This window comes from Heteronotia binoei, chromosome 21 (assembly GCF_032191835.1).
Source record: "Heteronotia binoei isolate CCM8104 ecotype False Entrance Well chromosome 21, APGP_CSIRO_Hbin_v1, whole genome shotgun sequence".
In the NCBI taxonomy this organism is placed as follows: domain Eukaryota; kingdom Metazoa; phylum Chordata; class Lepidosauria; order Squamata; family Gekkonidae; genus Heteronotia; species Heteronotia binoei.
The window spans coordinates 83,085,226-83,111,594 of NC_083243.1; the positions used below are offsets into that span (position 1 = coordinate 83,085,226).

Sequence of the window (26,369 nt, forward strand, 5' to 3'; positions counted from 1 at the left end):
CTCTCTTGCCCCCTTCTGCATCACAGCTTGCTTTGCCAGGCTTGCTCAATTGCACAGGAGCTACAGAGCAAAAGACATGTTGGATCAGGCCAATGGCCCATCCAGACCAACATACACACACATGCATACACACACACATGCATACACACACACATATATACTGTGACTAATATACTGTGATGGACCTCTGCTCCATATTTTTATCCAATCCCTCTTAAAGCTGGCTGTGCTTGTAGCCGCCGCCACCTCGTGTGGCAGTGAATTCCATATGTTAATCACCCTTTGGGTGAAGAAGTACTTCCTTTTATCCGTTTTAACCTGATTCCTCAGCAATTTCATCGAATGCCCACGAGTTCTTGTATTGTAAGAAAGGGAGAAAAGTACTTCTTTCTCTACTTTCTCCATCCCATGCATTATCTTGTAAACCTCTATCATGTCACCCCGCAGTCAACATTTCTCCAAGCCAAAGAACCCCAAGCGTTTTAACCTTTCTTCATAGGGAAAGTGTTCCAACCCTTTAATCATTCTAGTCGCCCTTTTCTGCACCTTTTCCAATGCTATAATATCCTTTTTGAGGTGCGGTGACCAGAATTGTACACAGTATTCCAAATGAGACCGCACCATCAATTTATACAGGGGCATTATGATACTGGCTGATTTGTTTTCAGTTCCCTTCCTAATAATTCCCAGCATGGCGTTGGCCTTTTCTATTGCAATCACACACTGTCTTGACATTTTCAGTGAGTTATTTACCACGACCCCAAGATCTCTCTCTTGGTCAGTCTCTGCCAGATCACAACCCATCCAACTTGTATTTGTAGCTGGGATTTTTGGCCTCAATGTGCATTACTTTGCACTTGACCACATTGAACCTCATCTGCCGCGTTGACGCCCACTCACCCAGCCTCAACAGTTCCCTTTGGAGTGCCTCACAATCCTCTCTGGTTCTCACCACCCTGAACAATTTAGTGTCATCTGCAAACTTGGCTACTTCACTGCTTACTCTCAACTCCAGATCATTAATGAACAAGTTAAAGAGCATGGGATCCAGTACTGAGCCCTGCGGCACCCTACACCGTCCTTCACTGCGAAGACTGCCCATTTATACTCACTCTTTGCTTCCTATTAATTAGCCAGTTTTTGATCCACAAGAGGACCTGTCCTTTTACTCCATGACTCTCGAGCTTACTAAGGAGCCTTTGATGAGGAACTTTATCAAAAGCTTTCTGGAAGTCAAGGTAAACAACATCTATTAGGTCCCCTTTGTCCACATGTTTGTTCACCCCCTCAAAGAAATGTTACAGGTTAGTGAGGCAAGATCTTTCCTTACAGAACCCATGCTGAGTCTTCCTCAATAACTTGTGTTCATCAGTGTGCCTACTCATTCTGTCCTTGGTAATGCTTTCTACCAACTTTCCCAGTATTGAAGTCAGACTGACTGGCCTGTAGTTTCCCGGATCTCCTCTGGAACCCTTTTTAAAGATGGGGGTGACATTTGCTACCTTCCAGTCCTCAGGAATAGAGGCAGATTTCAATGAAAGATTACATATTTTTTTCAGGAGATCCACAAGTTCAACTTTGAGTTCTTTCAGAACTCTTGGATGTATGCCATTTGGACCTGGTGACTTATTAATTTTTAATTTGTCAATCAGTTGTAGGACCTCCTCTCTGGTCACCTCAATTTTACTCAGTTCTTTCAACACCCCTTCCAAAATTAGTGGTTCTGGAGCGGGCAAACACTTCTCGTCTTCCACAGTGAAGACTGAGGCAAAAAATGCATTCAGCTTCTCAGCCATTTCCCTATCCTCCTTCAGTAATCCTTTGACCCCCTTGGTCATCCAAAGGCCCCACTGCCTCCATGGCTGGTTTCCTGCTTCTAATATATTTGAAGAAATTTTTATTGTTGGTCTTTATGTTTTTTGCAATATGCTCCTCAAAGTCCCTTTTTGCCTGCCTGATCACAGTCTTGCATTTGATTTGCCACAGCCTGTGTTCCCTTTTATTAATCTCACTTGGAGTAGCTTTCCACCACTTAAAGGAGTCCTTCTTACCTTTTACAGCTTCCATTACTTTGTTTATTAACGATGCAGGCCTTTTCTTATACCTGTTTGTGCCTTTCCTAACTTGTGGTATATATTTTATCTGAGCTTCTAGGATTGTAGTTTTAAATAGCCTCCAAGCTTCCCCAAGGGTTTTGACTGTATTTACCTTTCCTTTCATTTTCCTCGTCACATGCCTCCTCATCTCAGAGAATTTACCCCTTTTAAAATTATACGTGGTTGTGCTGGTCTTTTGGGGCAACTCCCTATTTATACAAATGGTGAAATCAATAACATTATAGTCACTGCTCCCCAGCCGTGCAATCACTTTTACATCTCTCATGAAGTCTTGGGCATTACTTAGGACCAAATCCAGGGCTGCCCCACCCCTGGTAGGTTCTGTGACCATCTGCTCCATAGCACAGTCATTGAGAGCATCTAGAAACTCAATCTCTTTCTCTTGACCTGAACAAATATTGACCCAATCAATCTGCGGGTAGTTAAAATCACCTATTACGACACAGTTTTTACATTTAGCTGCTATCTTTAATCCTTCCATCATATTATAATCGTCCTCTACCTTTTGATTTGGTGGGCTATAACAAACTCCCATAGTTAAATTTCCTTTGGGGCCCTCTATTTCAACCCATAGCATTTCTAGAAGGGAATCTAATTCTTTGACCTCAGTCTTACTGGGCTGTATACCCTCTCTGACATACAGAGCCACCCCACCTCCAACCCTTCCCTCCCTATCCTTCCGATATAACTTATATCCAGGAATCACCGTGTCCCACTGATTCTCCTCATTCCACCAAGTTTCTGAAATTCCCACAATGTCTGTTTTCCCCCAACACTAAACATTCCAACTCACCAATTTTACTTGAACACTTCTAGCATTTGTATACAAACATCTATAATTTCCCAGGCAAGATAGGCCCGCAACCTTCCTCCTACTACCTCGAGACTTTGGCAGACAGTCCATAATGTTTGTGACCATCTCAGTGGACAACTCTGATCCCAGTAGAAAAGTAACAGCTAACCCTTCATCTCTTTGAGAGGAGTCCTCCTGAAACAGAGAGTATATTGGACCTGAAAAATACTAGTATTCATTGATACTCCTGAATCCCAATACTGATAAGAGAAATAACTGGGGAAACCCAATTTTTTCTGGTTCTATTATATTACATGGGAACCATTATAGTTATTGGTCCCCATAAGGTATAATGAAGAATTGATCTGGGAGTATCTGGGGCTCGAGGGGGGGCTGTTTTATTTATTTACTTATTATTTCACATTTCTATCCTGCCCTCCCCCAAAACAGGTTCAGGGTAGGTCACATCAATAAAAATTACATGATTATAAAACAACTAGCTAAAGCAACCAAATAAATTCCAGATTAACAAATTTAAAATTCTGATGACAGCCAGTTCAGAAGGTAGAGGCACCAAATTTACAGCATAGCTGCTGTTGCTTCTCCTTAAAAAAAACCCTCTGAGTATCAAGAAGATTGGACAAGGCAGTCCAATTCTCTGGGGCCCCAACGAAGATGCCTCCAGCCTCCATTGAAACCAATGGAGGGGAGGGCATTTAAAGGGATTGCAGTCCCTTTAAACACTTCCTGGGTGAACTTAGCAGCCCAGGATCAACTAGGATGGTGAGAGCTTGGAGCTCCCTGCTGCCTTAGCTGGGCTGGCTGGCTCTTCTGCAGCTCAGCCACCCCTGCTCCACCCCATTCTTACCCCGCTTTCTCTTGGGGCTTGCATTAACTGTATAATATAGTGGGTTCCATGCAATGAAGAGGTGAGGTGGTAGTTGATCATAGCTCTTTTATTAGATACAGTATAGTATAGTGCTGCACTCAAAGACTGAGACTGGGCCAATGGGGCCAACTATATATACTCTCAGAGTTCCCGCGCTAGCCTGCTATTGGACCATTCAAATCAGCAGGGGGCTCGTGATTGGATCAAGGCAGCAGGGATTTGGATCCTGCTGCCTATTGTTCCTGAGTCCCCAAGCTCAGTCCTATAGGCTCCGATGAGCCAGGCAAAAACGCCATATAATAATCACATTTTAGATCACATATACAACAAACTGTGCTACTGATGGTAGCTGGGATTTTTGGGCCTGCCCCCTTCCTAGGGCCTGCTCCCTTCCCAGGGTGAGACACATGTTGAGCTGAGGGGGTTGTGGGGGAGCCACTGAAGGGAGATTTAAAGCACTGCACCACCTGGGAGCTCACCTGTCTGTTCATCTGTCTTGGTGGGGGATGAACATCTGGCTGCATGGGGTTAGGTATGGTCTGTGGTTTGGCTACAGCCATAGGAGCTTTGATAGGAGCTGGGCAGAGATGCCTGGCTCTTGTGGCAGTAACAGCATGGGGCCAGATCCATTTGTGGGAAAACTGGCATGCATGCCTATTTCCCTGTGTATGGGGATTCCCATAAGGGATCTTGGAGTGAAGGTTTTCATGGGAGCATGCCCAGTTCAGGGGCTGCCAAGGGTTACCCTCACACTCAAGTGGCACGGGAGACCACACAGTGGCAGTCATCCTGGTAAAATCCAGCATCTTGTAATTCCATGGTTCCGCTTTCTCCAGCTGGCAAGCTAGGATGGGATGGATTTCATCAACTGGCAAGTAGGTTAGTCAGTGCTAGGATGCAGTTGCCCCATGCTATGACAAGACTTCTTACAGCTGTTACCAATAGAGTTGTGGCCAGTTTTATTCCCAAAAAACTGAGTCGTGTGTCTTATTGGGGTGCTGCTTTGGAAGGGATCCTTTGCATTTGTTGCCTTGGTGCTGGGACTGCAACCTTAAAATCTGTATTAACAAGATCTGTGTCAGGGATGTAGTCTTTATATCAGAGTTTTCTAACCTGTGGATTGTGAAGCTTCTGAATGGGACCAGTCCTCCCTATCAGCCACCAGTGTTCCCTCTAAGCTGAGTTAGTGTGAGTGAGCTCACAGTTATTTAGCTTCTGGCTCACACATTTTTGTCTTAGCTCAGGAAAGATGGCCCCAGGGTAAACCAATGTATGCAATAACTCACAACTTTAATGCCAGTAGCTCATGAAATAGAATTTTTGAGGGAGTAGAATTTTTGAGCTTAGAGGGAGTATTGTTGGCCACCCTTGTCCTTTTCTATTGTTCTTTTTTGTATTTTGGAGATCAAGATCAGACTCTGGAAACAATACCTTCCATGTCATACATTAGTTGATATTTTCTTCATTGCATATATGTGTCGCTAAGTGAAATGTGTCCTGATGATTACTAGAGTGAATTTCTTAGACTCTTGGGGTGGATTAGAAGGAGTAATGGAAAAGGTGGGGGTGGTCAAAGTCTAGAATGTAACCTCCATATGCTAGGCTTGTCAATCCCCAGGTCCCAGCAAAGTTTCCCCCACTTTCACAGGCTCCTTCCCGCCCCCAGCCAGCTGGTCGGTGTGGGGAAGCCCCGCCCCAACAGCCCCCATGTGCCTTCAAACCTCAAAGGCTTAAGAAGACCCTGGGAACAGCTTTTTTCCTAGACCAGACTGTGGGCAGGGCAAACCTGCAGAACAACGTGCCTGGTGGAAGGGAAGGAGTCCAGAAGCTGTGTTGGTTTTATAATTGTCTCAGAGGCCGTTTGCACAGGAAAGGGTAAACTAGAACCTTTAGTTTCCTTGTGTTATTCTTTAGAACTTGGAACTTCAGCAACTCGTGAGTAAATTGCCCTAGTGAGACCACACAATTGCAAACTGTTTATTTTGGCTTCTCTCTCTCTCTCTCTCTCTTTGTCTCTTTGTCTCTCTGTCTTTTTCTCTGTCTCTCTCTCTGTCTCTGTCTTTGTGTGTGAGAGAGAGAATACAGAGAAGGTGCAGCTGGTTGGGGTGAGGAAACAAACACTGTATTCTGGGGAATTGCACGGCTGTTTTTTTTACTTATTTATTTTAGGGAATGTGAAAGTCTCCTGGCTCCACCCCCAAAGTCCCCAGATATTTCTTGAATTGGACTTGGCAACCCTACCATATGCAAAGGCTGTGTATGTTGGAATATTGCTTGCTTGGGGCTCATTGTGGGGGCAGCTGCACCCTTTGTGTGATTGTTGGTTTCTCAAAAACCTCTGGTTAGTACAGCAGAAAATGGAATGATGTTTTCACTGTTTGATCTAGAATTTGTCCTCCTATCATAAACACCCCATTTTTCATATTAGTTTGAATGTAAATTCTCGTTGTCTTTGTAAATCATAGCCCTCACCTGGTAATGGTTAGAGGGTAACTTAGAATTAACAGAATATGGAGGTATTCTTAATAGTTTGTCTAGTATCAATTCAGCAAGCCAATGTTTTAATTCCACATTAACCATGGGCACTATTAAGACAATCTTTCCATGCAAGCCATCTTGTCTCTGCCTAATATTAGTTCTGCTCATTGTCCGTACCATATTCTTCTTACTATTTCCTATCCCATCCTATTAATTGGTATATTGGTATAAGGAACCAGGGGCAGGCCTATCACATCTTGTTGCCTGTACTCAAACCCATATCTCTGTGGACCTCCAAGATCTAAACTTTCAATTTTAACCATTTTAATCTGGAAATCATACTAATTCCAGAAGCCTTCTTACCAGGGCTTTTTTTTGGAGCAGGAACGCAGTTCTGGCTGGTTTGGCACCAGAGGATGTGGCCTAATTTGCAAATGAGTTCCTGCTGCGCTTTCCCTACAAAAGCCCTATGTGAAACAATGGTGCTGCCAGGGGGTGTGGCCTAATATGCAAATAAATTCCTGCCTCTTACTAAACAGAAAATTTATCTTTAGAACTTTCAGTTTCCATTGTAAGTACCTCAGTTGTCTCTCTTTCAAGCTCCTACTTCAGCATTGATATAGTTTCTGCCCACCATTTTATCTTCTGACTTCTCCACTAATAATTTTAGCTAGCAAGAATGACCTCTGTCACACACCTAGAGTTACCAGCTGGTGATTTGCAACCAGTGGGAGTTGGGGGTGAGGACACAGGAAGTTTTGTCAATGCATCAGCATTACATCACTTCTGGGTTTTCCTGGACATCACACTTCTAGATTTTTGTTGGAATCAGTAAAGGAAGCAGTGTATGGGCAACAAGCATTAACAGGTAATCACTGGTATAAATGAAAATATTACAAGGAAAGAAATTTGTAGTTGGGTTGGAATGAGTAAGTTGTTAATGGACCTAACAATACATTGGCAGTAAAAAAGCAATCTGTTACCATGAGGAGGCTAATATAAAGCTTTTCTGTCTTAATGCTTCCAATGGGAATTCTGAGCTCACTATGACATCACATGCAATGCACAGCACTCTTTTTAGCCTCAGTGTCTTTGCCATTCTTCTTTAGTAGTTTCTTTTTTCATTGTATAGACACTAGATATTTTCATTCCATATGATGCTGTATATGCCTAATAGCTGAACAAATTATATTTAATTATTATGCTGCTTTCCTGGTTTAAAGGCTTTATCAAATTATCCAACAGTAAACAAGTACTTGCCATTGATGAAGAATGCCAGCCGAAAGAAAAAAACAAGGAGATTCACCACAGCAGGAAACTTCAAAAGCAGCTGCTATATGTTGAAGAATTACAGCAGCAGATTTTGGATGGAAAAATTAAAGCTGAACAAGAACTAGAACATGATCAGGCAGTAATCGATCAGAAGACCAGAGAAAGTGAGTTGTTTTCCCTGTTGTTTCTTACTAGTTTCCAGTCCAGTTTTTATGCTTTGCAGTATTGGTACAATTATATCAATTGCTCGTTATTCTTAAAATGTAATCTGTTGTTTGCTTTTGTTACCTCTCCTTCAGTTCTATGAGTCTCTTCAAAGGATGCTTTATGACACACTTTAAATAATCTTGAACTAGTTACCTGACATTTTTCTTTCCTTTAAATTAGGAAACAGCCACAGAATTGAGACCTAGGACTGCACCAAATATTGTCCAGTTTCAATATTTGAATGAAAAGCATCTGTATCTTTGGGGTGGAATCTCCACTTTCCCCAGTACTTTGGAGTTCAAGTATTAGAACTGAGGAATGTTAACAAAAGCAAACAAATGTTTCTAGCAATGAGATATAGCTTTTCGCCTGTTTTGTTTGCTAGACTGAAAAGGCACTAATACTGAGTTTCTGGGAATATACAGATTTTCTTATTTCATTTAATTGAATAAAGGGAAGATTATTAATTGAATAAATTTAGTCTTTTGATAGTCTTAGTAACAGATGTGCATGGCTGCAGCTGTCTTGGTGCCATGGGGGGGGGGGTTAGTTCTTTTTTCTTAGTTGTTTTTTTCAGCCAGAAAGGTATTCTGTGGTGAACAGACTGATGCCAAAGTGTTCCACAGTCAGATTTGGCTAAAGATTTACAAATAGGAATAACAAATTTGCCTAGATAGGGCAAATGAGAATGAAGGCAAGTCAGGCCAGTGTTTCCTCAGTCAGTTAAATGGGTGGTTCCATACAGAGACCGAGAGGAACAGAAGCTATTACAAAGGATACTTGAAGCTAGATGGGGGCGGGGAGACACACGTAAGAGTGGACAATTCAAACAATTAGGTAATATATTGAATGTGCCTGTCTGGCATGGGATGTTGGGGAGGGTTTGGCAATCTGGCTGGTGTACCGTCTATCTAACACACCAGCCAGTGCCTTATCATCCCTGATGGTGGCTGTAACAAGCTGGGCATTGCAACACCCAAGGCTTTTGATCCTGGGTGATTTCAGTGTCCATGCCGATGACACGAACTCCAGTCAGGCGGTGGACCTAGTGTCATCCATGGCAACACTAGGAGTCTCCCAAGTGGTAACAACACCCACTCACCAGGCCGGACACATGCTGGATCTGATGTCCTACCCCAAACCTGTTTAGGTGGCAAGCATATTTTAGCTCACCCACGGAACCTGATGAACCCTGTGTAGTTCCAGAATGCTCTGCGGGACCACTGGCCCCCTGGTGGTTACCTGATTGATTCATGGCATGCCCGGCTCTCCAGAGCCATTGATGAGATCGGTCCTCGGCGCCCTCTGCATCCTCGTTCTAAGCTGGCAATGTGGTATACCCTGGAATTGCAGCTGATGAAATGAAGGCTCAGATGGATAGAGAGTAAGTGGCAGCATAATCAAGATGAAGCGACTAGAACATCTTATAGAGAGTTTATGAGGTCCTATGAGATGGCAGTCAAAGCCACAAAGAAAGCATACTTTGTGGCCAGGATTGCATCTGCAGATTCATACCCGGCACAATTATTTAGTATAATTCAGCATCTTACAACCCTACCACAGGGTAGGCCAGATTCTAAGGAATCGGATATTGGCTGTGAGGCTTTTGCGACATTTTTCGCAGATAAGATTATGTTGCTCCGTCGCAACCTCTCCACCACATTTGAAACAGTATGTGAACTCGAGGCTCCATGCCTCTTTTCTGGACCAGCTTGGAAGTGCTACTGGAGCCTTCTCTGTCAATGGAGGCCCAGATAGCAGCCACTGCCAGATATGCCTTTTTTCATCTTAGGCGGGTAAGACAGTTGGTTCCCTTCCTCAAGCGCGGCAACCTGGCAACGGTGATCCATGCTATGATCACCTCAAGGCTGGACTACTGTAATGCCCTCTACATGGGGCTGCCTTTGTCACAAATCCGGAGACTACAGCTGGTGTAGAATGCAGCAGCCAGGCTGTTATTGGTGCTCTCCATGCAGGAGCACATACAGCCAGGAGTGCAGAAATTGCACTGTACTGGCTGCCAATAGTGTACCTGATTCGCTACAAAGTGCTGGTTATTACCTATAAAGCCCTGTATGGCTGAGGACCTGCCTACCTTAGGAACCATCTCTCCCCACTTGTTCCCCAGAGAGTACCCAGATCTGGAACACAAAATCTACTATCGATCCCCGGGTTGAGGGAGGCAAGACTAAAAATCACCAGGGAGAGAGCCTTCTCAATTTCTGCCCCCTATTGATGGAATCAACTACCGGGGGAGGTTAGAGCCTTGCGGGACCTCGCCCAGTTCTGCAAGGCTTGCAAGGCAGCAGTATTCTGGCTAGCCTTTGACTGAATTCCTGTCATTGTAATACAAAGGACATCTAAGAGCATGAAACGCCATCGGAAATTAACTATCTTAGCACCAAATTGTTTTTAACTGCTATACTATTGAATATTGTATTATTTTTAAATGCATAACTAATGTTTATTGTGATTTTATTCTCTGTGAGCTGTCCTGAGCCTGCTTCAGTGGGGAGGGCGGGATATAAATCTAATAAATCAAATCAAAACAATCATATTTTGCACAAAGAGTGCAAAAAACAAGAAAACATTTTTCAACTGTGCAGAAATTGTTCATGAAAATAGTTGGTTTTGGTTCAGGCTTAAGTTTGCCTGCAACATTTTGGTTGTGATGAACATCTGAGTAAAAGATATCTATAGAGCATTTCTAGACTTGCCAGCCCTCAGGTCCCAGCAGGGGAAGTCCCACCCCAACAGCCACCATGTGCCTTTAAATCTGTGCAGGCTTTAAATAAGCCTGCAAACTGCCTGTGTTTTGGACTGTGTGTATGCCATTAAATCTGAGCAAGAGGAAAGCTGAATGGGTGGGGTGAGCAAGTAGAGCCACCTGGGTCTTCCTAGTGAGTTTGTGAAGCATGTTTGAAAAGAAGAGAAGTGAGCAGAATCCTTCTGTTTGTTTGGAGGAAAACTCCACCCCCCCCCCCCCCAGGCTGCTCTGCTTTCATTTTCCTGTTAGTCTGAAGAAGGTGGTTGAAATACAGCAGATGGTTAAATTCCACAACTCCTCTGAGTAAATTGCCCTAGTGATATCACAAAAGTGTGTTCTTGCTAGGTTTATTTTGGTTGCTTTGTGGGTGAGTGTGTATGTTCACTTTCATTTAGTGGAACTGCAGCTGCTGGGGGATGAGGAATGAACACTGTGTTCAGGTGAACTGCACTGCTGTATTTTTATGTATTTATTTTATGGAATGCAAAAGTCTCCTGGCTCCGTCCCCAAAGTCTCTCAGCTCCACCCCCAAAGTTCCCAGATATTTTCTGAGTTGGACCTAACAACCCTAGGCATTTTTTATGGTTTAAATAGAAATGAGGAAAGAATTCCCAAGCCCAGATAGGAAAGAATTCAGCATTTTACAAACATCATGGAAATCTCTTGGGAAACATCTTTCCTTTCTCTAAATAACTTTTTCCTGTGACCCCACTCCCCCTCAAGATGTCCATACTTCTATTGGCTGCTGCTGCTGCTGCTGCTGTACAGAAGCGATGATATGGAAAGAGGGAAGGGTGATCTTGTTTGCTGCTCCCAATGACAGCAGAGATGGTTGCAGATGTGTCCTCCCACTTCATCTCTCTAGCACCCTTCTCCACCTCTTTGGCATTTTAAAGGTCAAGGCACCAAGTAAATTGGGAAATGTATTGTTCCAAAGGAATCTCTAGTACCCTCCATAATACCCTGTTAGGTGTAGTGACTAAGAGCGGTGGACTCTGATCTGGAGAACCAGGTTTGATTTCCCACTCCTCCACATGCAACTGCTGGGTGACTTTAGGTCAGTCTCAGTTCTCTCAGAGCTGTTCTCTCAAGAGCAGCTCTCTTAGAGCTCTCTCAGCCCCACCTACTTCACAAGGGCCGTTTTCGCACTAGCGTTTACTCCGGCGTAGCACCCCATTTACCTCCGGATCTTTTCCTGGTTTTCGCACCTGTTGCTCCGGTGCTGCGTCTTGCTCCGGTGCTGCAGGGGTTTCACGCCGGAGTATCTAGATCCACCTCCTTCCAGAGTTTTTGAAAACCTCCGGATCCACACCGGATCCACTCTGCGGAGTTTGCTGTGGGAAATCCATCCACGCCGGATCGACTGCTTTGTGGGCGTCACCCTCTCCCTTTCCGTCCTCCCACCCCATCCACCCCCTTGGCCAATCATCAGCCGTTCGCGGCGCTTCCCAAAAGTGCCCGCAGGGCCATTTTTTTTTAAACTTCATCTTTCTTGCGTAATAGCGATATTTCGAAATTAACAAATAGAAAAAAAAAAACCCTCCTGGAATAGCCTCAAATGCCACTTCAATTGGTTTCGTTAGAATTTTTTTTTATTATTATTGACTTTAGTTGCGTTATTTCGCTGTTGCGTTATCTCGCAACTACATTATACATTGTTGGGGGGGGGGAAATCTAGTGCCGGCGCGGGCCAAAGCGTTCATGTGTGTGTGTTTTAAAAAGGCAATGCCTCCCTCAGCTGTGCCACCAGGATTTCTGGACCTGCACAAAATCGCCATGTATAAAATGGGAAGTTGGAGTCCTGAATTCTTCTCCCTGGCTACATTCCGCTCGGTTAGAAAATAGACGCGAGCTCGCTCTTCACACGCGCCACAGAAGGGGAAGGAGAGAATGGGGCGGGGGGGGAGCTCTGGCAGCAGGAATCAGGTCCCCGTTGCAAGCGCCAGCCGGGGAGGGGAAAGAGCGCGGAGGAAATCCCAGCTTCGCCACCCGGGAGGGAGCGAGGCTGGGAAAGGAAGAAGCTGCCACACACACACACACACAAACCCCTCGATTTCTCTCTCTTCGTTATTGCGATATTTCGCAACTTCAGAATTTGGGGGGGGAATCTAGTGCTAGGATTCTCCACTGTGAATGCTTCTGTTAATACATAAAGGGCTGTGGAGGATACTACAGCTGCAGCCAATCCATAAGCAGCAGCAGCACACGTGATGCGGTTTGTCCACGAAAAGAAGGGGAGGGAACAGCTGTGGCTGCTCGATGTTACGTTATTACGTCCTTACGCAACCAGACTTGCGCTTTAAAAAAAAATGATTGACAGGGCATCGAACTCAAGTCGATGCCAGTGGGAAAACGATTTGAGCCGGGGCTTCATGGAAAGCGACTCCGCAAATGAGTCCATGTGCGAAAACGAGGAAAATGAGCCGGACATAATTGCGCCGTGGAATAAGGGGAGCAAACGCTAAGTGCGAAAACGACCAAGGTGTCTGTTGTGGGGGGAGGAAAGGAAGGAGATTGTAAGCTGCTCTGAGACTCCAAGTGGAGGGTGCGGTATAAGTCCAGTCTTCTTCTTTTTCTTCTTCTATGATTATGATGATGATGACGACAACAACAACAGCGTTCATTTTCTTGCTTTATTTTCTTCATTCCTAGACCAGCAATGGCTCATTCATGAAAAGAAACGACTGTCAGTGCAGCAGCAGGAATCTTCTGTTCAGACAGAAGCCAAATCATATGCAGAAGCAGGAGTCCAGAATATATTGGAACCAGAGATCTGTCCTTCTCTGATACAGCAAAACAAGAAAAAATTGGTGCAACTAGAACTTTTGCAGAAATACTCCTTAAAGGAAGCAGAAAGAAATTTAAGGTGGAAGGAGGTCAAGCTGTACTTAGAGAGGATTGTGAAGAAGCAAAAGTTACTTGAGGCCAAGAAAAACCTGGAACATTTGGAAGCTAGTTGCTGGATCAGTGAAGAGAATGTGAAACATTCCTATCCTCTATCTCAAGATACCATAGTAACTTCTTGGGACTGCAAATATCCAAGGCCAGGCCAGTCATCAGATGGAAGCTCTTTGCAGTGCAGAAGGAATTCCTTTATAAATGTTCATCTACCACATATTCCTAGTCACTGGTGAATGCTTTATATTTTCTTGTAATCTGGTTTGACCAAGTACGTTTTTCATACTTACAATTAATTAGAGAATATACTACAGAGAATATGAACTGTAATCCTTAATTGGTAGATTGATTAGCTAAAACTTTAATAATTTGATCACTAAGGTATAGTCTTCTAGGCTATTTTGATTTGTATGTGCTGCTGTAATAGAGAACATACAGATTTAGTTATATTCATTTAGTTAATTGGATAAAGGGAAGATGATTGATTAAATAAAATTTCTTCAGTCTTTTGATAGTCCTAGTACCAGGTGTGCATGGTGCAGCTTTGTACCAATTACCAGTGTAATCATTACATTTCCACTGGAAAAATCTTGAAATTAATTCAGCATTATACTAGAAAAAGTAAAGGTTGTATTCATTTTATGGTTTTCTGGAATTAATAACTAAATCTGACAGGTTTCTATTAAGAAATACCAAATTTCTTTCTAGTCCTATTAATCAAGATAGCATAACTATATGGGGGGCACACATAAGATCAGCAAGTAGTACAGTGGTCTGATTTGTGGACTTGGGGGTGTTATAAGAGCAAGAATCTTTGTACATCAAAAATACTCTGTTCTTAAAAATCTTAAATTAACCCACATGTGCTACCAATGGCTGGTTAGTCAGTTCCCTTGGCATGGTTTGATAGCTAAAGCCTCCCCACTCGTCCTGTAGATTAGGAGAGACCCACTTATCCAATTTCCAGGTTCCTGATCCTTTATGGATTGTTTACTGGATCACTGGGGGTGGGGGTGGGCTGCACCACAGTGTTGACCCGATACTATTGTGTATGTATTCTTCTGGGCTATAAAAGAGACTGCATACCTATTGTGGTCTGCTTGCACTTTTCTCTGTTTGCCAGCTCTTACACAGAATAGCCTCTTGATCTCTAAGCAGCTGCAAGACTGACAGGTTTCCATTGTGGCAAACATGATTTTTGAAAGCAATGTGACGATTTTTTTAAAGGTTTTTTACACTGTGTAGAAAGCTGATTATTGTTATATATTTTGTGTTTTTTTACAGTTTTTTCCTGAAAAGGGATACCTCCGATGAATTATCTACCTCAGCACACAGCTACAGATGCTCTCAAGTCAGTCCATCAAAGAAATCATTGTCTGTGGAATATCTTCCCAGAACAGTTAAAGAACTTTCAAGAACAGATAATGTTGATGTTGAGACTGATGATGGCTCCTTCCCAACCCAGAGGCAGCTAACTGAAATATATATGTCATTATGCCTGGCGAATAAACAAAGAGCAGGCAGTAGCATTAGTAATGGGCAAGTAATTTCTCATATCCATAAAGACTACTGTCAAATGGAGAAAACAGATAATAAACCAAGGCAAATTCAAACTAAAGCCCAGATTTCTAAAAGCTGTTCTCCTGATCTTTTCAAGAAAAAGAGCGAACCTGAAACCAGAAAACAGGTGACTAGAACAAAAGCAATAGGAGACACTAGTCTGTGTATTGGAAAATACTTAGAAAAGAATGAATATCAGGAGATCAATGAGAAAAAAGGAAAATACGGAAGAAATAAGCACCGAGGTTCACTGTCAGCGAGTTCTAACAAAGTCTTAAAAAGGTCAGCAACGTGTGGTAAACTACCAGTACACCATCTTAGCCAGACAAGAAAGAATGTAAAAAAAGATCTGCAAGACAAACAATCAGAGGAAGGACATAAACTTCTGAGATCCACAACTTCAGTGGGAAGCCTTAACAAGATAAATAATGAGAAACTTAGTGAGAAAAGGTGGCGTAGTGATGAGGTGTTGAGTGCTGGAATCTCAAAAACAGCCCCTGATACACTGAGGAGCTGGCAAGAAGATGAAGGCATTGAATTTTCTGATACAGATAGTACATATTCTGTGGATTCTCTTTCATGTATTTGTACAACAGTCCTGACTGAGCAAGTTAGGCAGGAAGAGTCAGCTGGACTTCAGGACACCCTTGACTTGGAAGACTCTGAAAGTGAAGATAGCCAAATGTCTCAGGATTCTCTTACAGAAAAGGTGAACAGATCTGAAAGCCAAGGTCAAAACTGTTTTTCTCAGGCCCATCAAGAGCCTGTTAACTTTTACAAAGACAGTAACTGTCAGCCTCTCTCAGCATTGGCAAATGCATCTACATCAGGCAGTCATTTGACTGAGCATGAGAGAAGCTTTTCTTTGGATAGTTTAGGTGATGCTGATGAAGTGTCAGAAGACATGACAGAGGAATGCAAATTGGCGTCATTTGATGAAGTACCAGCAGAACTTTTTTGGGGATTGCAAAATCCACTATTAGAAACTAGAAACAGCAGTGAACAGCACAATTCTGAGACCTGTGAGGAAAATATAATGAGAGAATCTGATGACTTGAATTTCAATGCTAGTTCTTTTTATCTAGATGCTAGTATGCAGTCTGGTTCCAGTAGCTTTTGTGATCAGTCACAGAAGGAGATGAAAATTAACTTTTCAGTTCAAGGAAGGTCTTTAGATCAAAGACCCCAGGCTACAGGTGAAAATCTTCCAATTTCATTGGATACTTGGCTTTCCTATAACTTAAAAAATGGAAAACACAGCCCCATAATAGCAATGCCTTCTTTCCAAGATCATGCAGATTTTCAGGTTGCTCAGGTGCGCCCTTTTAACACATCACATAGCTGGATGAAGAAGGATGAACTAAGACAATCAGCTGCTGAATTATCATTTGTCTCTTATAAAGAGCCTCATGGGATAGTTCACACGCCTAACAAAATTGAGATGCTATTTTCATCTGCACCATCATCAGCACCTTTACCAGAAACAAGAAAACATCTTCAGAGAGAAACTGCAGGAGCTGTAATGTCAGTTTTAAGTTCAGCAGCAGACATTTCATTTGATCATGTTTCTGCATTTCCTACAAAACACAGTTACAGTGAGATTGCCTCACCGCTAGAGTCTAATAACCATAAACCTGATGAGTTGGCTGAGGATGGATTTATTGATGAATGGAAGCAAACATCTAACTGTTTAAAAGAAACCTCAGGCAAAAATAATTCATCCCATGCATCAGAAAAACAAGACTTCTCTATTTCTTCAATTTATCCTGAGAAGAATGAAGTTTTAAAAACTAACTCATTAATTTCTACATCCAGTATGCACTGTTTACAAGTAGAAGAACCTCACATAACTACTAATTTAGAAGACTGCATTTTTAGAATTATTGAAAAAGATGACAATGATTATGACTGTGATGGTAGTATAAATGACTCAAAGATAGTTGATTCAAATACAGAAGATAAATCCATCTGCACATTATCCAGTGAGCCTCCTAGATTGGCTACAGTGGGTGCAACTTTAGAAAACTATAAAGGGCATGAAAATTTGTTTTCAAAAGAGAAAGCATCATTATTTATTAATGAAAGTTTCTGTCTCCGTGACTTAAGAAGCAAAAGTCAGAATATTGAGGAAGAAGAGTATTCTAATGACAAGATGCATTTGCTAAGACATGATGGATGTAATTTTGACCTAGCACAGAAAATAAGATTCCAGCAAGTGTCAGCAGTAGACACTTCTGTAGACAGTTTTTCTGAAAAAAAGTTGTATCAAATGAAGACAACAGCCTCTCACCATAATGATCAATTTACTCCACTACTGCAAATCTCTGCAATTGAGAAAGCCACTATACATGAAAACAGAGATGTCTTAACAGAATCTGCTTTAGAGGTGCCTTCCTTTAGAGAGGTGGAAGAAAACAAACTACAAGATGAAGAATGGAGATCAGAATTTCAAACTGAAGCCTTAAAGAGCAAGTCTTATTCAGGTTTCATATCAGACGGCTCTGAAAATTGTTCAAGACGAAAAAGTTTGTTAAATTTGGATACTGAACATTTGATGCGAAACAGCATTGAAGGGAAAATATATAGCATGGCTCGTATGGATTTGGCGACAGACAATGTGATATCTTCTAATGTGAATGTAAATGAGAAAAAAGCTGAACTTTCAGTACTTGATTCTTGTTCAGTTGGTGAGGAAGTCTCTTCACAATCCAAACCAAATATGTTCTGCCAAAAAACAAGAAGAGTAGAAAAGGATGTTTGTGAGACTAGATCATCTCATGCAGAAAATAATTCAAAAGAAACTGGCTTTTTTACCACTACTGATAAGAAACACACAGTACACACAGTTCTTCATAATTCTGTCAAATTTGGCTGTCCTGGCAAAACCAAAGTTCGACACAGATCTTTACCTTCATCAAGAGAGGTGAAAGAAGCATCACTTTTATGTATGGACCTTAAAAAAACTGACTGTTCAGGAGTGGAATTGTGTACCACTCAAATCAGAAATTGCAATGAAAAGAATTCTGCAAAAGTGTTAGAAAATAGAGTTTTCTCAGCTACAGCTTCCCAAGCACAGACTTCCTGTGGGAATAAAGAATCTGAATATCTCAAAGATGTCACAGCTGTAACACTTTCTGAAGAAAATAAGAGTAAACACAGTAGTGAGTCAATGTGCTCTGAAGAACTCACTAAGCTAAGAAATAGTGTTAACAAACTGGAAAGTGACATGTTAGAAATTAAATGTAATCAGAATAAAAGTTTGCATAATTATCTTGGAATTGAATCTCAAAGTAGACCAGTAGTGAATAGGAAGAACTTTGAATCAAGTTCTCCCTTTCACAGACTCAGTGATGATCATGAGAATTGTGAAAGAAAATTGCTTGTAACAGTAACACAGGAAGAAACTGATCAAGAGACGGTCCAGCTGAGCGATGACTGCAAAGCAGAACTGTATGCATCAATAACAACTGGACCCAACATCACCTTCCAGTTAAGAAATGTCAATGAAAATAAAATCCAAGAAAATACAAAAGAAAGAGAATGTCACACCACAGGCATGGAAGCAGATTATAAGAGAATTGACTCAGCTGTATACTGTAGGTCAGCAGTTTTAACTCAAAAAACCGTAAACTGCCTTGCTGAATATGAAGAACTTGTTCATGCTGACAGAGTTATAAAAACTGTTTGTGCCTCTGTACCCACAGTAATTTCGGTACCCACTGAAAGCAGGCAAGAGGATACTTCAGGTTGCAGTAAAGGACATAAAAAAATGCCTCCTAACAACGAAAGTAAGAGTTGTTTAGCAAAAAGCTTAATATCCCCCAAGGTTGTTTTTCAAGAAACTAAATTTGATGAGAATATAATTAATTTTGAAACAGAGGGCAAAGAACAAAGTGATGCATCAGAAAAAGCGTGGTTAATTGGGCCACACACTGCTGAAAATGATGTTTTGGTCCAAGAGAAACCAGCTTATGAGCATATGTATTGTGACAGTTCTGCTGCTGCTGATGGTGAGATACCCGAAAAGTATTTTGTTGCTTCTATGTTGGAAGAAGAGGATGGGCTTCAGTTACCAGTAACATGTCTTGACATCAGTGAAACACAGAGAGAAAGAAGTCATGCAGGTGTAGCAAATAAAACACCGAAAGACAACAGTAATGATGGTTCTTTGTGTCAAGATACAGATGTCATTGGGCAATGCAAGATAAGTGAAGACTTTGGACAAGCTGACAATTTTGAAAATGTTAACACATCTATAACTTCAGTTGGAAATGGACTTGATGTTTATAAATCTGTCCCAGATGACATTATACCTAGCCAAAAAGAGGAACTGCATCTGATAACCGCCATGCATTCAGCTATGACTGAGGTACTGGTCCATAACTCCAACACACAAAGCATGCATATTTTTAAAATGGGAAAGGAAGAGAGGTTTATCAAAGAAAAGAGTGAAAGAGCAGAACTAGAAACTTCACAAAATCAAGCTGAAGTTCTATTGGAGAACAAATACAGTTACTGTTTTTCAAATAAGGAGAACTTGTTAAGTGAGGTATCAGAAGAAAGTGAATGGTTACCTCACATTTTTTCAAAGAATAAAGGTGACTCAGTAAATGTTAACCAAAAAGATCTACCAGAAAGTATAAATCAAAGCTATAGAGCAACTGCCATAGGTGTTAAAGATCTCCTCTGTCAGCCTGTCTGTAGTCTTTTATTAACTGGAAAAAACAGAAGTGGAGAAAACACGCAGGATTACCTTACTGATGCAAGCAGTTCTTCAGTGCTATTCAGTAGAAGCACCAGTGATGTCGCAGGTCTCCAGTACTATGAAACACAAATGGATAGTGACATACAGGCTGGAGCACTCTCTACCTGTACCAAAGGAAGAAGAGATGATTCTGAAGTTGTGCAAAACAAATATATTAACTTTCCTCATGAACTGCTAGAGCAGGACAGAGACACAAAAGCAGACATCCAATTTAAAAAAACTTCTCATTATATTGGATCTGAGCAAGTTCCTAGTGAGGATAACCCATATTTAAAATCATGTATTGCAGAATACCATGGATCTGTAGCTTTTGCTTCTACTAATGACACAGGCACTGAAACAGTGCCTCTTACAAAGTTGTTACCTGAAAATGTAAGTCATGATTTGGGGAGTTCTAACGAAAGACACAGTGCAAGAGAAGACCAAAAGCCAGAACATTGTTTGCATTCAGTTAAAAACATACATCAAAAAGAACATGCTGTGTTAGGTTCATTGGGTTCCAAAACAATAAATTTATTTCCATCTACAGTGTTCAAAAAAAATGTAGAAGAAATAATACAGTGTTTACCTGAACTTTCTTCACAAAAGAATTTTAATAGTATTAATAGTCAGAAGGTGTTATATTCACCATTGCAACATAATCAGACAAAGAAATGTTCGCAAAATATTAATTGTTCTGAGACAGAATATAAAACAAATAGTGAAAGAATTATCAGAGAATTGGGATGCCAGGAAAAAAATGAGATTCTGCTGTACGGATTTTCTCATGATCTCTGTGAGAGGGACTCTGAAGTGACTTCAGAACATGGAAAAGAACTTTTACAGCATTCTACCCAAGCGTTTACTAATTACTGTGATGACAGTTGCATGGAGCGCAATATGAAATCATATGCTTCTGAATATTCTGCTAGTCTCTTAAATAGTTCCACTTCATTTCCAACGGTTTTGCTAGAGTACCCTATAGACAAGTATGAGACTGATGAGCATTATTTTGGAGAACAAAAATCTATAAACTCTGAAGTTTTGGATGTAAAAGATGATTATGATGTGCATCGAGAATATAGCAAAATCATCAGTAATGTTGAGAGTGCAAAAACTCAAGAAATAGTGGAAATATATCAAAACAAAAAGCAAGAAGAAAGCTCTTTCTCTGAATGCCTGGTTAAGAATGAGAATCATCTATGTTTACTGTCTGAAAATAATGTAGATAGGACAGAAATAAGTTTGCAAGAGAGAAGCTTGCTTACTAATCAGAGTTTGGAACAAATAAGCAATAATGAAGTGATTCAGACTAATTTGTGTTCTCGAAAAGATTTTTCCATGTGTACAGAATTTAAAAATGCAAGTAATCCTGAGTCCTCAAGATCACCTGAAGATTTCACATCTTCTATGTGCATGCGTTATGCTGACTCGCTGCAAGATGCCTTTTTGACTTCCCATTTGACATCTGCTTTTCAAGTGCAAGAAAATCAAGTGGTCTGTCATCATGCTTTCCCAGAGGTTCCGTGCTCATCTTCAGAAGCTTCTGTTAGTCTCAGTAGATGTCAGAGCGAAACTGAAAGATCAGTTCTAAACACGGCTGCATCGAGCTTCCCAGAGCCCGCTACCAGTCAAATGCAGGAAAGTCAGTGCAGTGATACTGTGATATTTGGCCAGCAGCCATGTGCTTTAGAAACTATTTCTAGCTCTCAAATAAACACAAGTTTAGAGGACAGTGAAATACAGAGCAAACCTGAAAGACCAATTATAAACTCAACTACTTCAGGCTTCCCAGAACCTGCTACCAGTCAAATGCAGGAAAGTCAGTGTGATGATACTATGATATTTGGCCAGCAAACATGTGCTTTAGAAACTATTTCTAGCTCTCAAATAAAGACAAGTTTAGATGACAGTGAAATTCACCAATCTAAACTTGAAAAAAACCACCATGAAGCAGATGTTTGTCAAAAGTATAGGGTTAAAGTTCCAGTACAAAGATGTTTAGAAAACCTTGGCCCAAATTCATATCCTTTTTCACATTCATGCCCTGATTCACAAAGAGATCAAAGTACATATTTTAGTAGCAGAGTTAATATAGAAAATAGACCTATCCCTGAAGCTAATACTGATCACAAAAAATGTGAGTTGATGAATAAAGAAAGGGAATTTGTGGTGTTAGAACAACTAAATCCTTCAGTAATTAATGACAATATGTCCTCTGAGTTTTTATCAGGTAACAGCTGTTTGTCTTTCCAAAAAGAACCTGAACCAGAGATATTTAGAAATAAAAAAATAGTTTCTGCTACACAAAATGCAAACATCAGCAAAGATGATGGTTTACTGAGTCATAGTTTGTCAGCCCCAGCTATTGCTGTCATGGCTAATTTTGAATGTGCTTCTGAAACTTCATCTAAAATAGACAGTTGTGAGCATCTTGCTTCCAAGTCATTACAGGAATTAAATATGAGTGTTGAGCCTCCATCCCCAACTGAAGATGATGCACACAGAACTGATAGCTTTTTAAAATTTAAGGCAGACAATGCTGTACCAGTTAAATATAAACCCAGGTTTCAAAAGAAATCATTTCAAGCTCAGAGGTCCATTAACTGTGATAAAAGAAACTGGACAGAACGATCGCAGAGCAGTCATTTTTCAGACACCTCTCCTGTTGACTATCCAGTAGCTGTTGATCACACAACTCATAGTTCCATGGATACAGAAGCTGAGAAGTGCTCAAATAATGTTCCTTTAGTATATGGACACAACATAAACACAGAAGAACCAAGATTCCAAACCGGAGCAACAGGTGGACTATTACAGGATAATAAAGATGCAATGCACTTTAGTTCAAGTGATATTAATCCATATATTCACTCATGGCAGCAAGATGAACGTTGTAAGATGGGTTGGAAGCAGTATGTTTTTGGAAGTGCAAGTGATGTCTCTAGCAACCCACTCCCATTGAGCCTGGATACTCCAACAGTTATGAGGTGCTCCAGTGTGGATAATGGCTTAAACTCTGAGAATTCTCCTTTCCATTCTCATCTCAGTTCTTATGCTAATGCGAGAATGCTATCCAGCACCATAAGTAGCACAGATGACATTCAGAGATGGGAAGTTGTAAGAGAGGGCTTTGAATCTACACATTCGGATGAAAGTAGCAAACATTATTCCATTGCTTCTCATGATGAACATGAAACTACATCTGAGAACTGTGTTTCCAGATGTGAACGCTCTCAACAGTTTGGCAACACATCCATGCAGGTTGATGAAATTGTTCTACTCTACCCTTCTGAATCAGATGAACCCTGTAGTAAGCCTCAAGGGCATCTTACTTGTGAACAGGAAACACAAACCGAGCCTCCAACAAAGCATAAAAGACCGAAAAGACACCGCAGAAGCTACACTGATTTATCTGCAAGAAAACCAGAGGGAGCTAGGAGTTCATTCCAACAGCCATCTTCTTGGTCAAGCGTACAGAATCTTTCTATGCATTTGTCACAGCTACTTCACAACACTTCTGAACTGTTAGGAAATTTTTCTTTACACAGTGTTAAAGATAATGAACAAAGTGACCAAAAAACAAAAGATAAGGAGAGTGTGAAAGCTGCAGTATCTGATAGCTGTACTCAAACAACAGAAGACAGAGGTGTTCAGACAGATATTTTAATATATCCTCAACACAAGACCAAGGAAAACCAAATCAAACCTAAAATGGAAAATGAACCAATGAAATCTCAGGATGTAAATGTGATCGTGAAGGTTGTACATACTGATACAGTAGCTCGGATGAAGGAGAGAATATCAGATAGAAAGGGGTTGATGCTACAGAGCATGCCTGACTTAAGAAGCTATGATGACAGAGAAACTCTAGAAGAGTCCCATTTGTCTACGGCTAACTTCAGTAAAGACTCTAGTTCTTCTCTAGATGTGCAGAAGATACCATTAGCCACTGCACGAACAGTTACTCTTGGCAGTCCTGAATCTTCTGTAGCTATATCTTCTCTTCACTCTCAGCATGATGAGACTTCACACATGGTAGTTAGTAAACCTTCCTGTAGCATTTCCCTGTCTTCAGCATGCTATTCTCAAGACAGGAAACCTGTCAGTAAACCTGGAATTCCAGAAACAAGGGAGCTGTACTGTAATAGCGGCTTGTTTGTTGACCGTGCATCTTCCCCTATTCTGACACTTAGTGCCAGTCCAGTCAGTTGTCAGCATTCGTTAAACAAATCCACATCTTTCAGAGGTTCTATTGGGAATCCAAGAGATCCCGCAAATGTACTAACAAATGTTAGAAAAAGGGAATCAGGCCCACTGTATGACTTGAGATCTCAGGATATTCATGTTGATACTTCTTCACAAACAGATAGTGAGTCTACCACATCTAGAGATAGCAAGGACATTTGCAAGAAGTCTGAAAATGTCTTGGATAAGAATACAGTCAAAGAGCTTTCAGATATAGAAGCATCAAAACAAAAGCAGAGGTTTACACATACTGCAATTCATACAAAAAGACTCTATCATTCAAGCAGCACTTTGGAACTTTCTAGCCATGGAGGATATTCAGTTGATGATCACAGAAAGGCTGGGCCAGTGGAACATTCCTTTCATCAGATATGTGCAACCAGGATGGCAAGAAACTTTTCAGGTGGAATCAAGTATGAAAGTCCTATTGGAAATTCTGCATCCTCAACAACTAATAAATCCTTTGAGATATCTTTAAATGAGCTTAATAGATCTTCCTCTTTAAAATCTACTGAGTCCCCAGAGTTTCTGCTTGATTCTTTTTCTCCTCAGTGCCATTGGAGGACTAACAAAAGCTATCCATGTTCAGCATCTGAAATGAGTGAAATGCAAGGTAATTATACTGTTGATGCAGAATCAGATATGGAAAACAAGTGTAATACTGAAATTCTAAATGAAAATACTTCCTTAGTAAAGACTCACAGACTTCGTAGCCATAGTCTTCGTGACCTACCTGTGCACAATAAATTCAGCAACTGGTGTGGTGTGAAGGGTGGTGCTCACTCATCTTTAACTAGCCTGACTCAAAGTACTGGTGATATCCAGAGCCCAGCAGAAAGGAGGACAATTAACACAAGAGCAATAGAATTTCAAGATAGATCCTTGCTTGGTGAACTGAGAACCAGAGAAATTGAGAGACTACAAAGAGAGCGTGCCCAGGTTATGTCTGGCATCCATTTAGATATGATTCAGCCTCCTCTTACTGTGGAACTCACTGAGGCAAAATTAAATTATGGCATTGGGGAAACAGATGCACAACTAAGGATCCTTCAGAGTGGAGCAGGCGAGAATTTGACATCAGTGCCCACAAAACAGCAACATTATGAAAGGTGAATTACTTTACATTTTTTAAAATACCAAAAGCATAGCTTCTCAAGGAACAACCATAGATATCTATTACTAAACAACTGAAGGGTCCGTTAAACTTGTTTTTAATTTTTCAAAGCAAAACCAACATAATGTGAACATGGGACCTGAAAATGGCATCCATTTCGTGTTCTTTGTAATGAGTAATGCAGCTTATCCAAAGTCTTCACATCATGATGATGTGCTTTTTCCCTCTCCTGCTAGTAGTCAGTGATATGGTGAGGATGGAGAAACATACACATTTTGCTTGGATTAGGTTTACCAAGTGCCTGCTAATGGCAGGCAAACTCCTGGTAATTGTATTTGTAGCCAATGCCCACTGATGCTTATCTGTTGGGTGGGCAGAAGCAGGCTAGCAAAACGGGAGAGTGATCTTCACCACTGCATGATGATGTCACTAGAAATGTCGGTCTCACACTGAAGCAATGCTCTTACCACTTCCTCAGAAACCCATAGAGTTTGGGGCAAGTTCTAGAGTGGCACCACATTGCTAAAGCTTCTGGGTTGTGCTGGAAGTGACATCACACGGTGATGGATCACTCTCTCCCCATGATAAGTATCTACCTCCTCCCATCTCTCATCAGTTGTGAGACCATGCAACCAGTGTATCCATTCCTGGCAACCCAAGCTTGGATACTTCTGAAATTTCTGTGGATGTAAGAGATTTCCATACATGAAGCAGGACTTCTTTGCTTCCCTCCTGCTGCTGCAGGCCAGTATATACTCAAAATGCTATTCTTTGGGGGCTTAAGGGCCCTCCTGGAACAGCATGGGGGGAAAGTTGGAGGTCTGTAGCAGGAGGGTGCAACTGGCAAAAATCTGCAGTCTGACACTGGAGTGGACCCAAGCATTCTCCAAGTCACCTTCCTCCAGGCAAAGGAGCCTTTTTCAAGTTAAGTGACTGTAGCTTAAGTGGAAGAACTAGTTTGGAGGAAGACTTCAGTGAAAAGGAAAGATGGGGTATAAATATTTTAATCAATAAACTCTACTCAGTGGAGTAGTAGGGCAAGGGTAAGATCCACCCAATCATGTCCAAACACAAGGTTTTACCAAGATTAACTAAAATTGCTTCATTTCTCTTCAGCCTTATTCATTAAAATCTCTCACATTTGCCTTATTTTTTTTTTTAAAAATATCCTATTATTTTTCTCAACTGCTAGAGTTGTATATACTTTGCATATTCATTCCCCCCACCTACAGTCCTAGTTCTTATAAATAAGCATACAAACTAATATCTTAACATGTATGCA

The 26,369-nt window shown here is 41.2% G+C and overlaps 1 protein-coding gene across 2 annotated transcripts in view; it reads left to right on the top strand.

Moving 5' to 3' along the window:
* STARD9 (StAR related lipid transfer domain containing 9) overlaps window positions 1-26,369 on the top strand; it is a 241,098-nt gene that overhangs the window by 179,865 nt on the left and 34,864 nt on the right. For both annotated transcript variants that reach the window (XM_060262139.1, XM_060262140.1), the window contains 3 exons: window positions 7,523-7,713; window positions 13,176-13,653; window positions 14,706-25,082. In XM_060262139.1, the coding sequence (XP_060118122.1) occupies window positions 7,523-7,713; window positions 13,176-13,653; window positions 14,706-25,082 (11,046 nt within the window). The remainder of the gene's footprint in view (window positions 1-7,522; window positions 7,714-13,175; window positions 13,654-14,705; window positions 25,083-26,369) is intronic.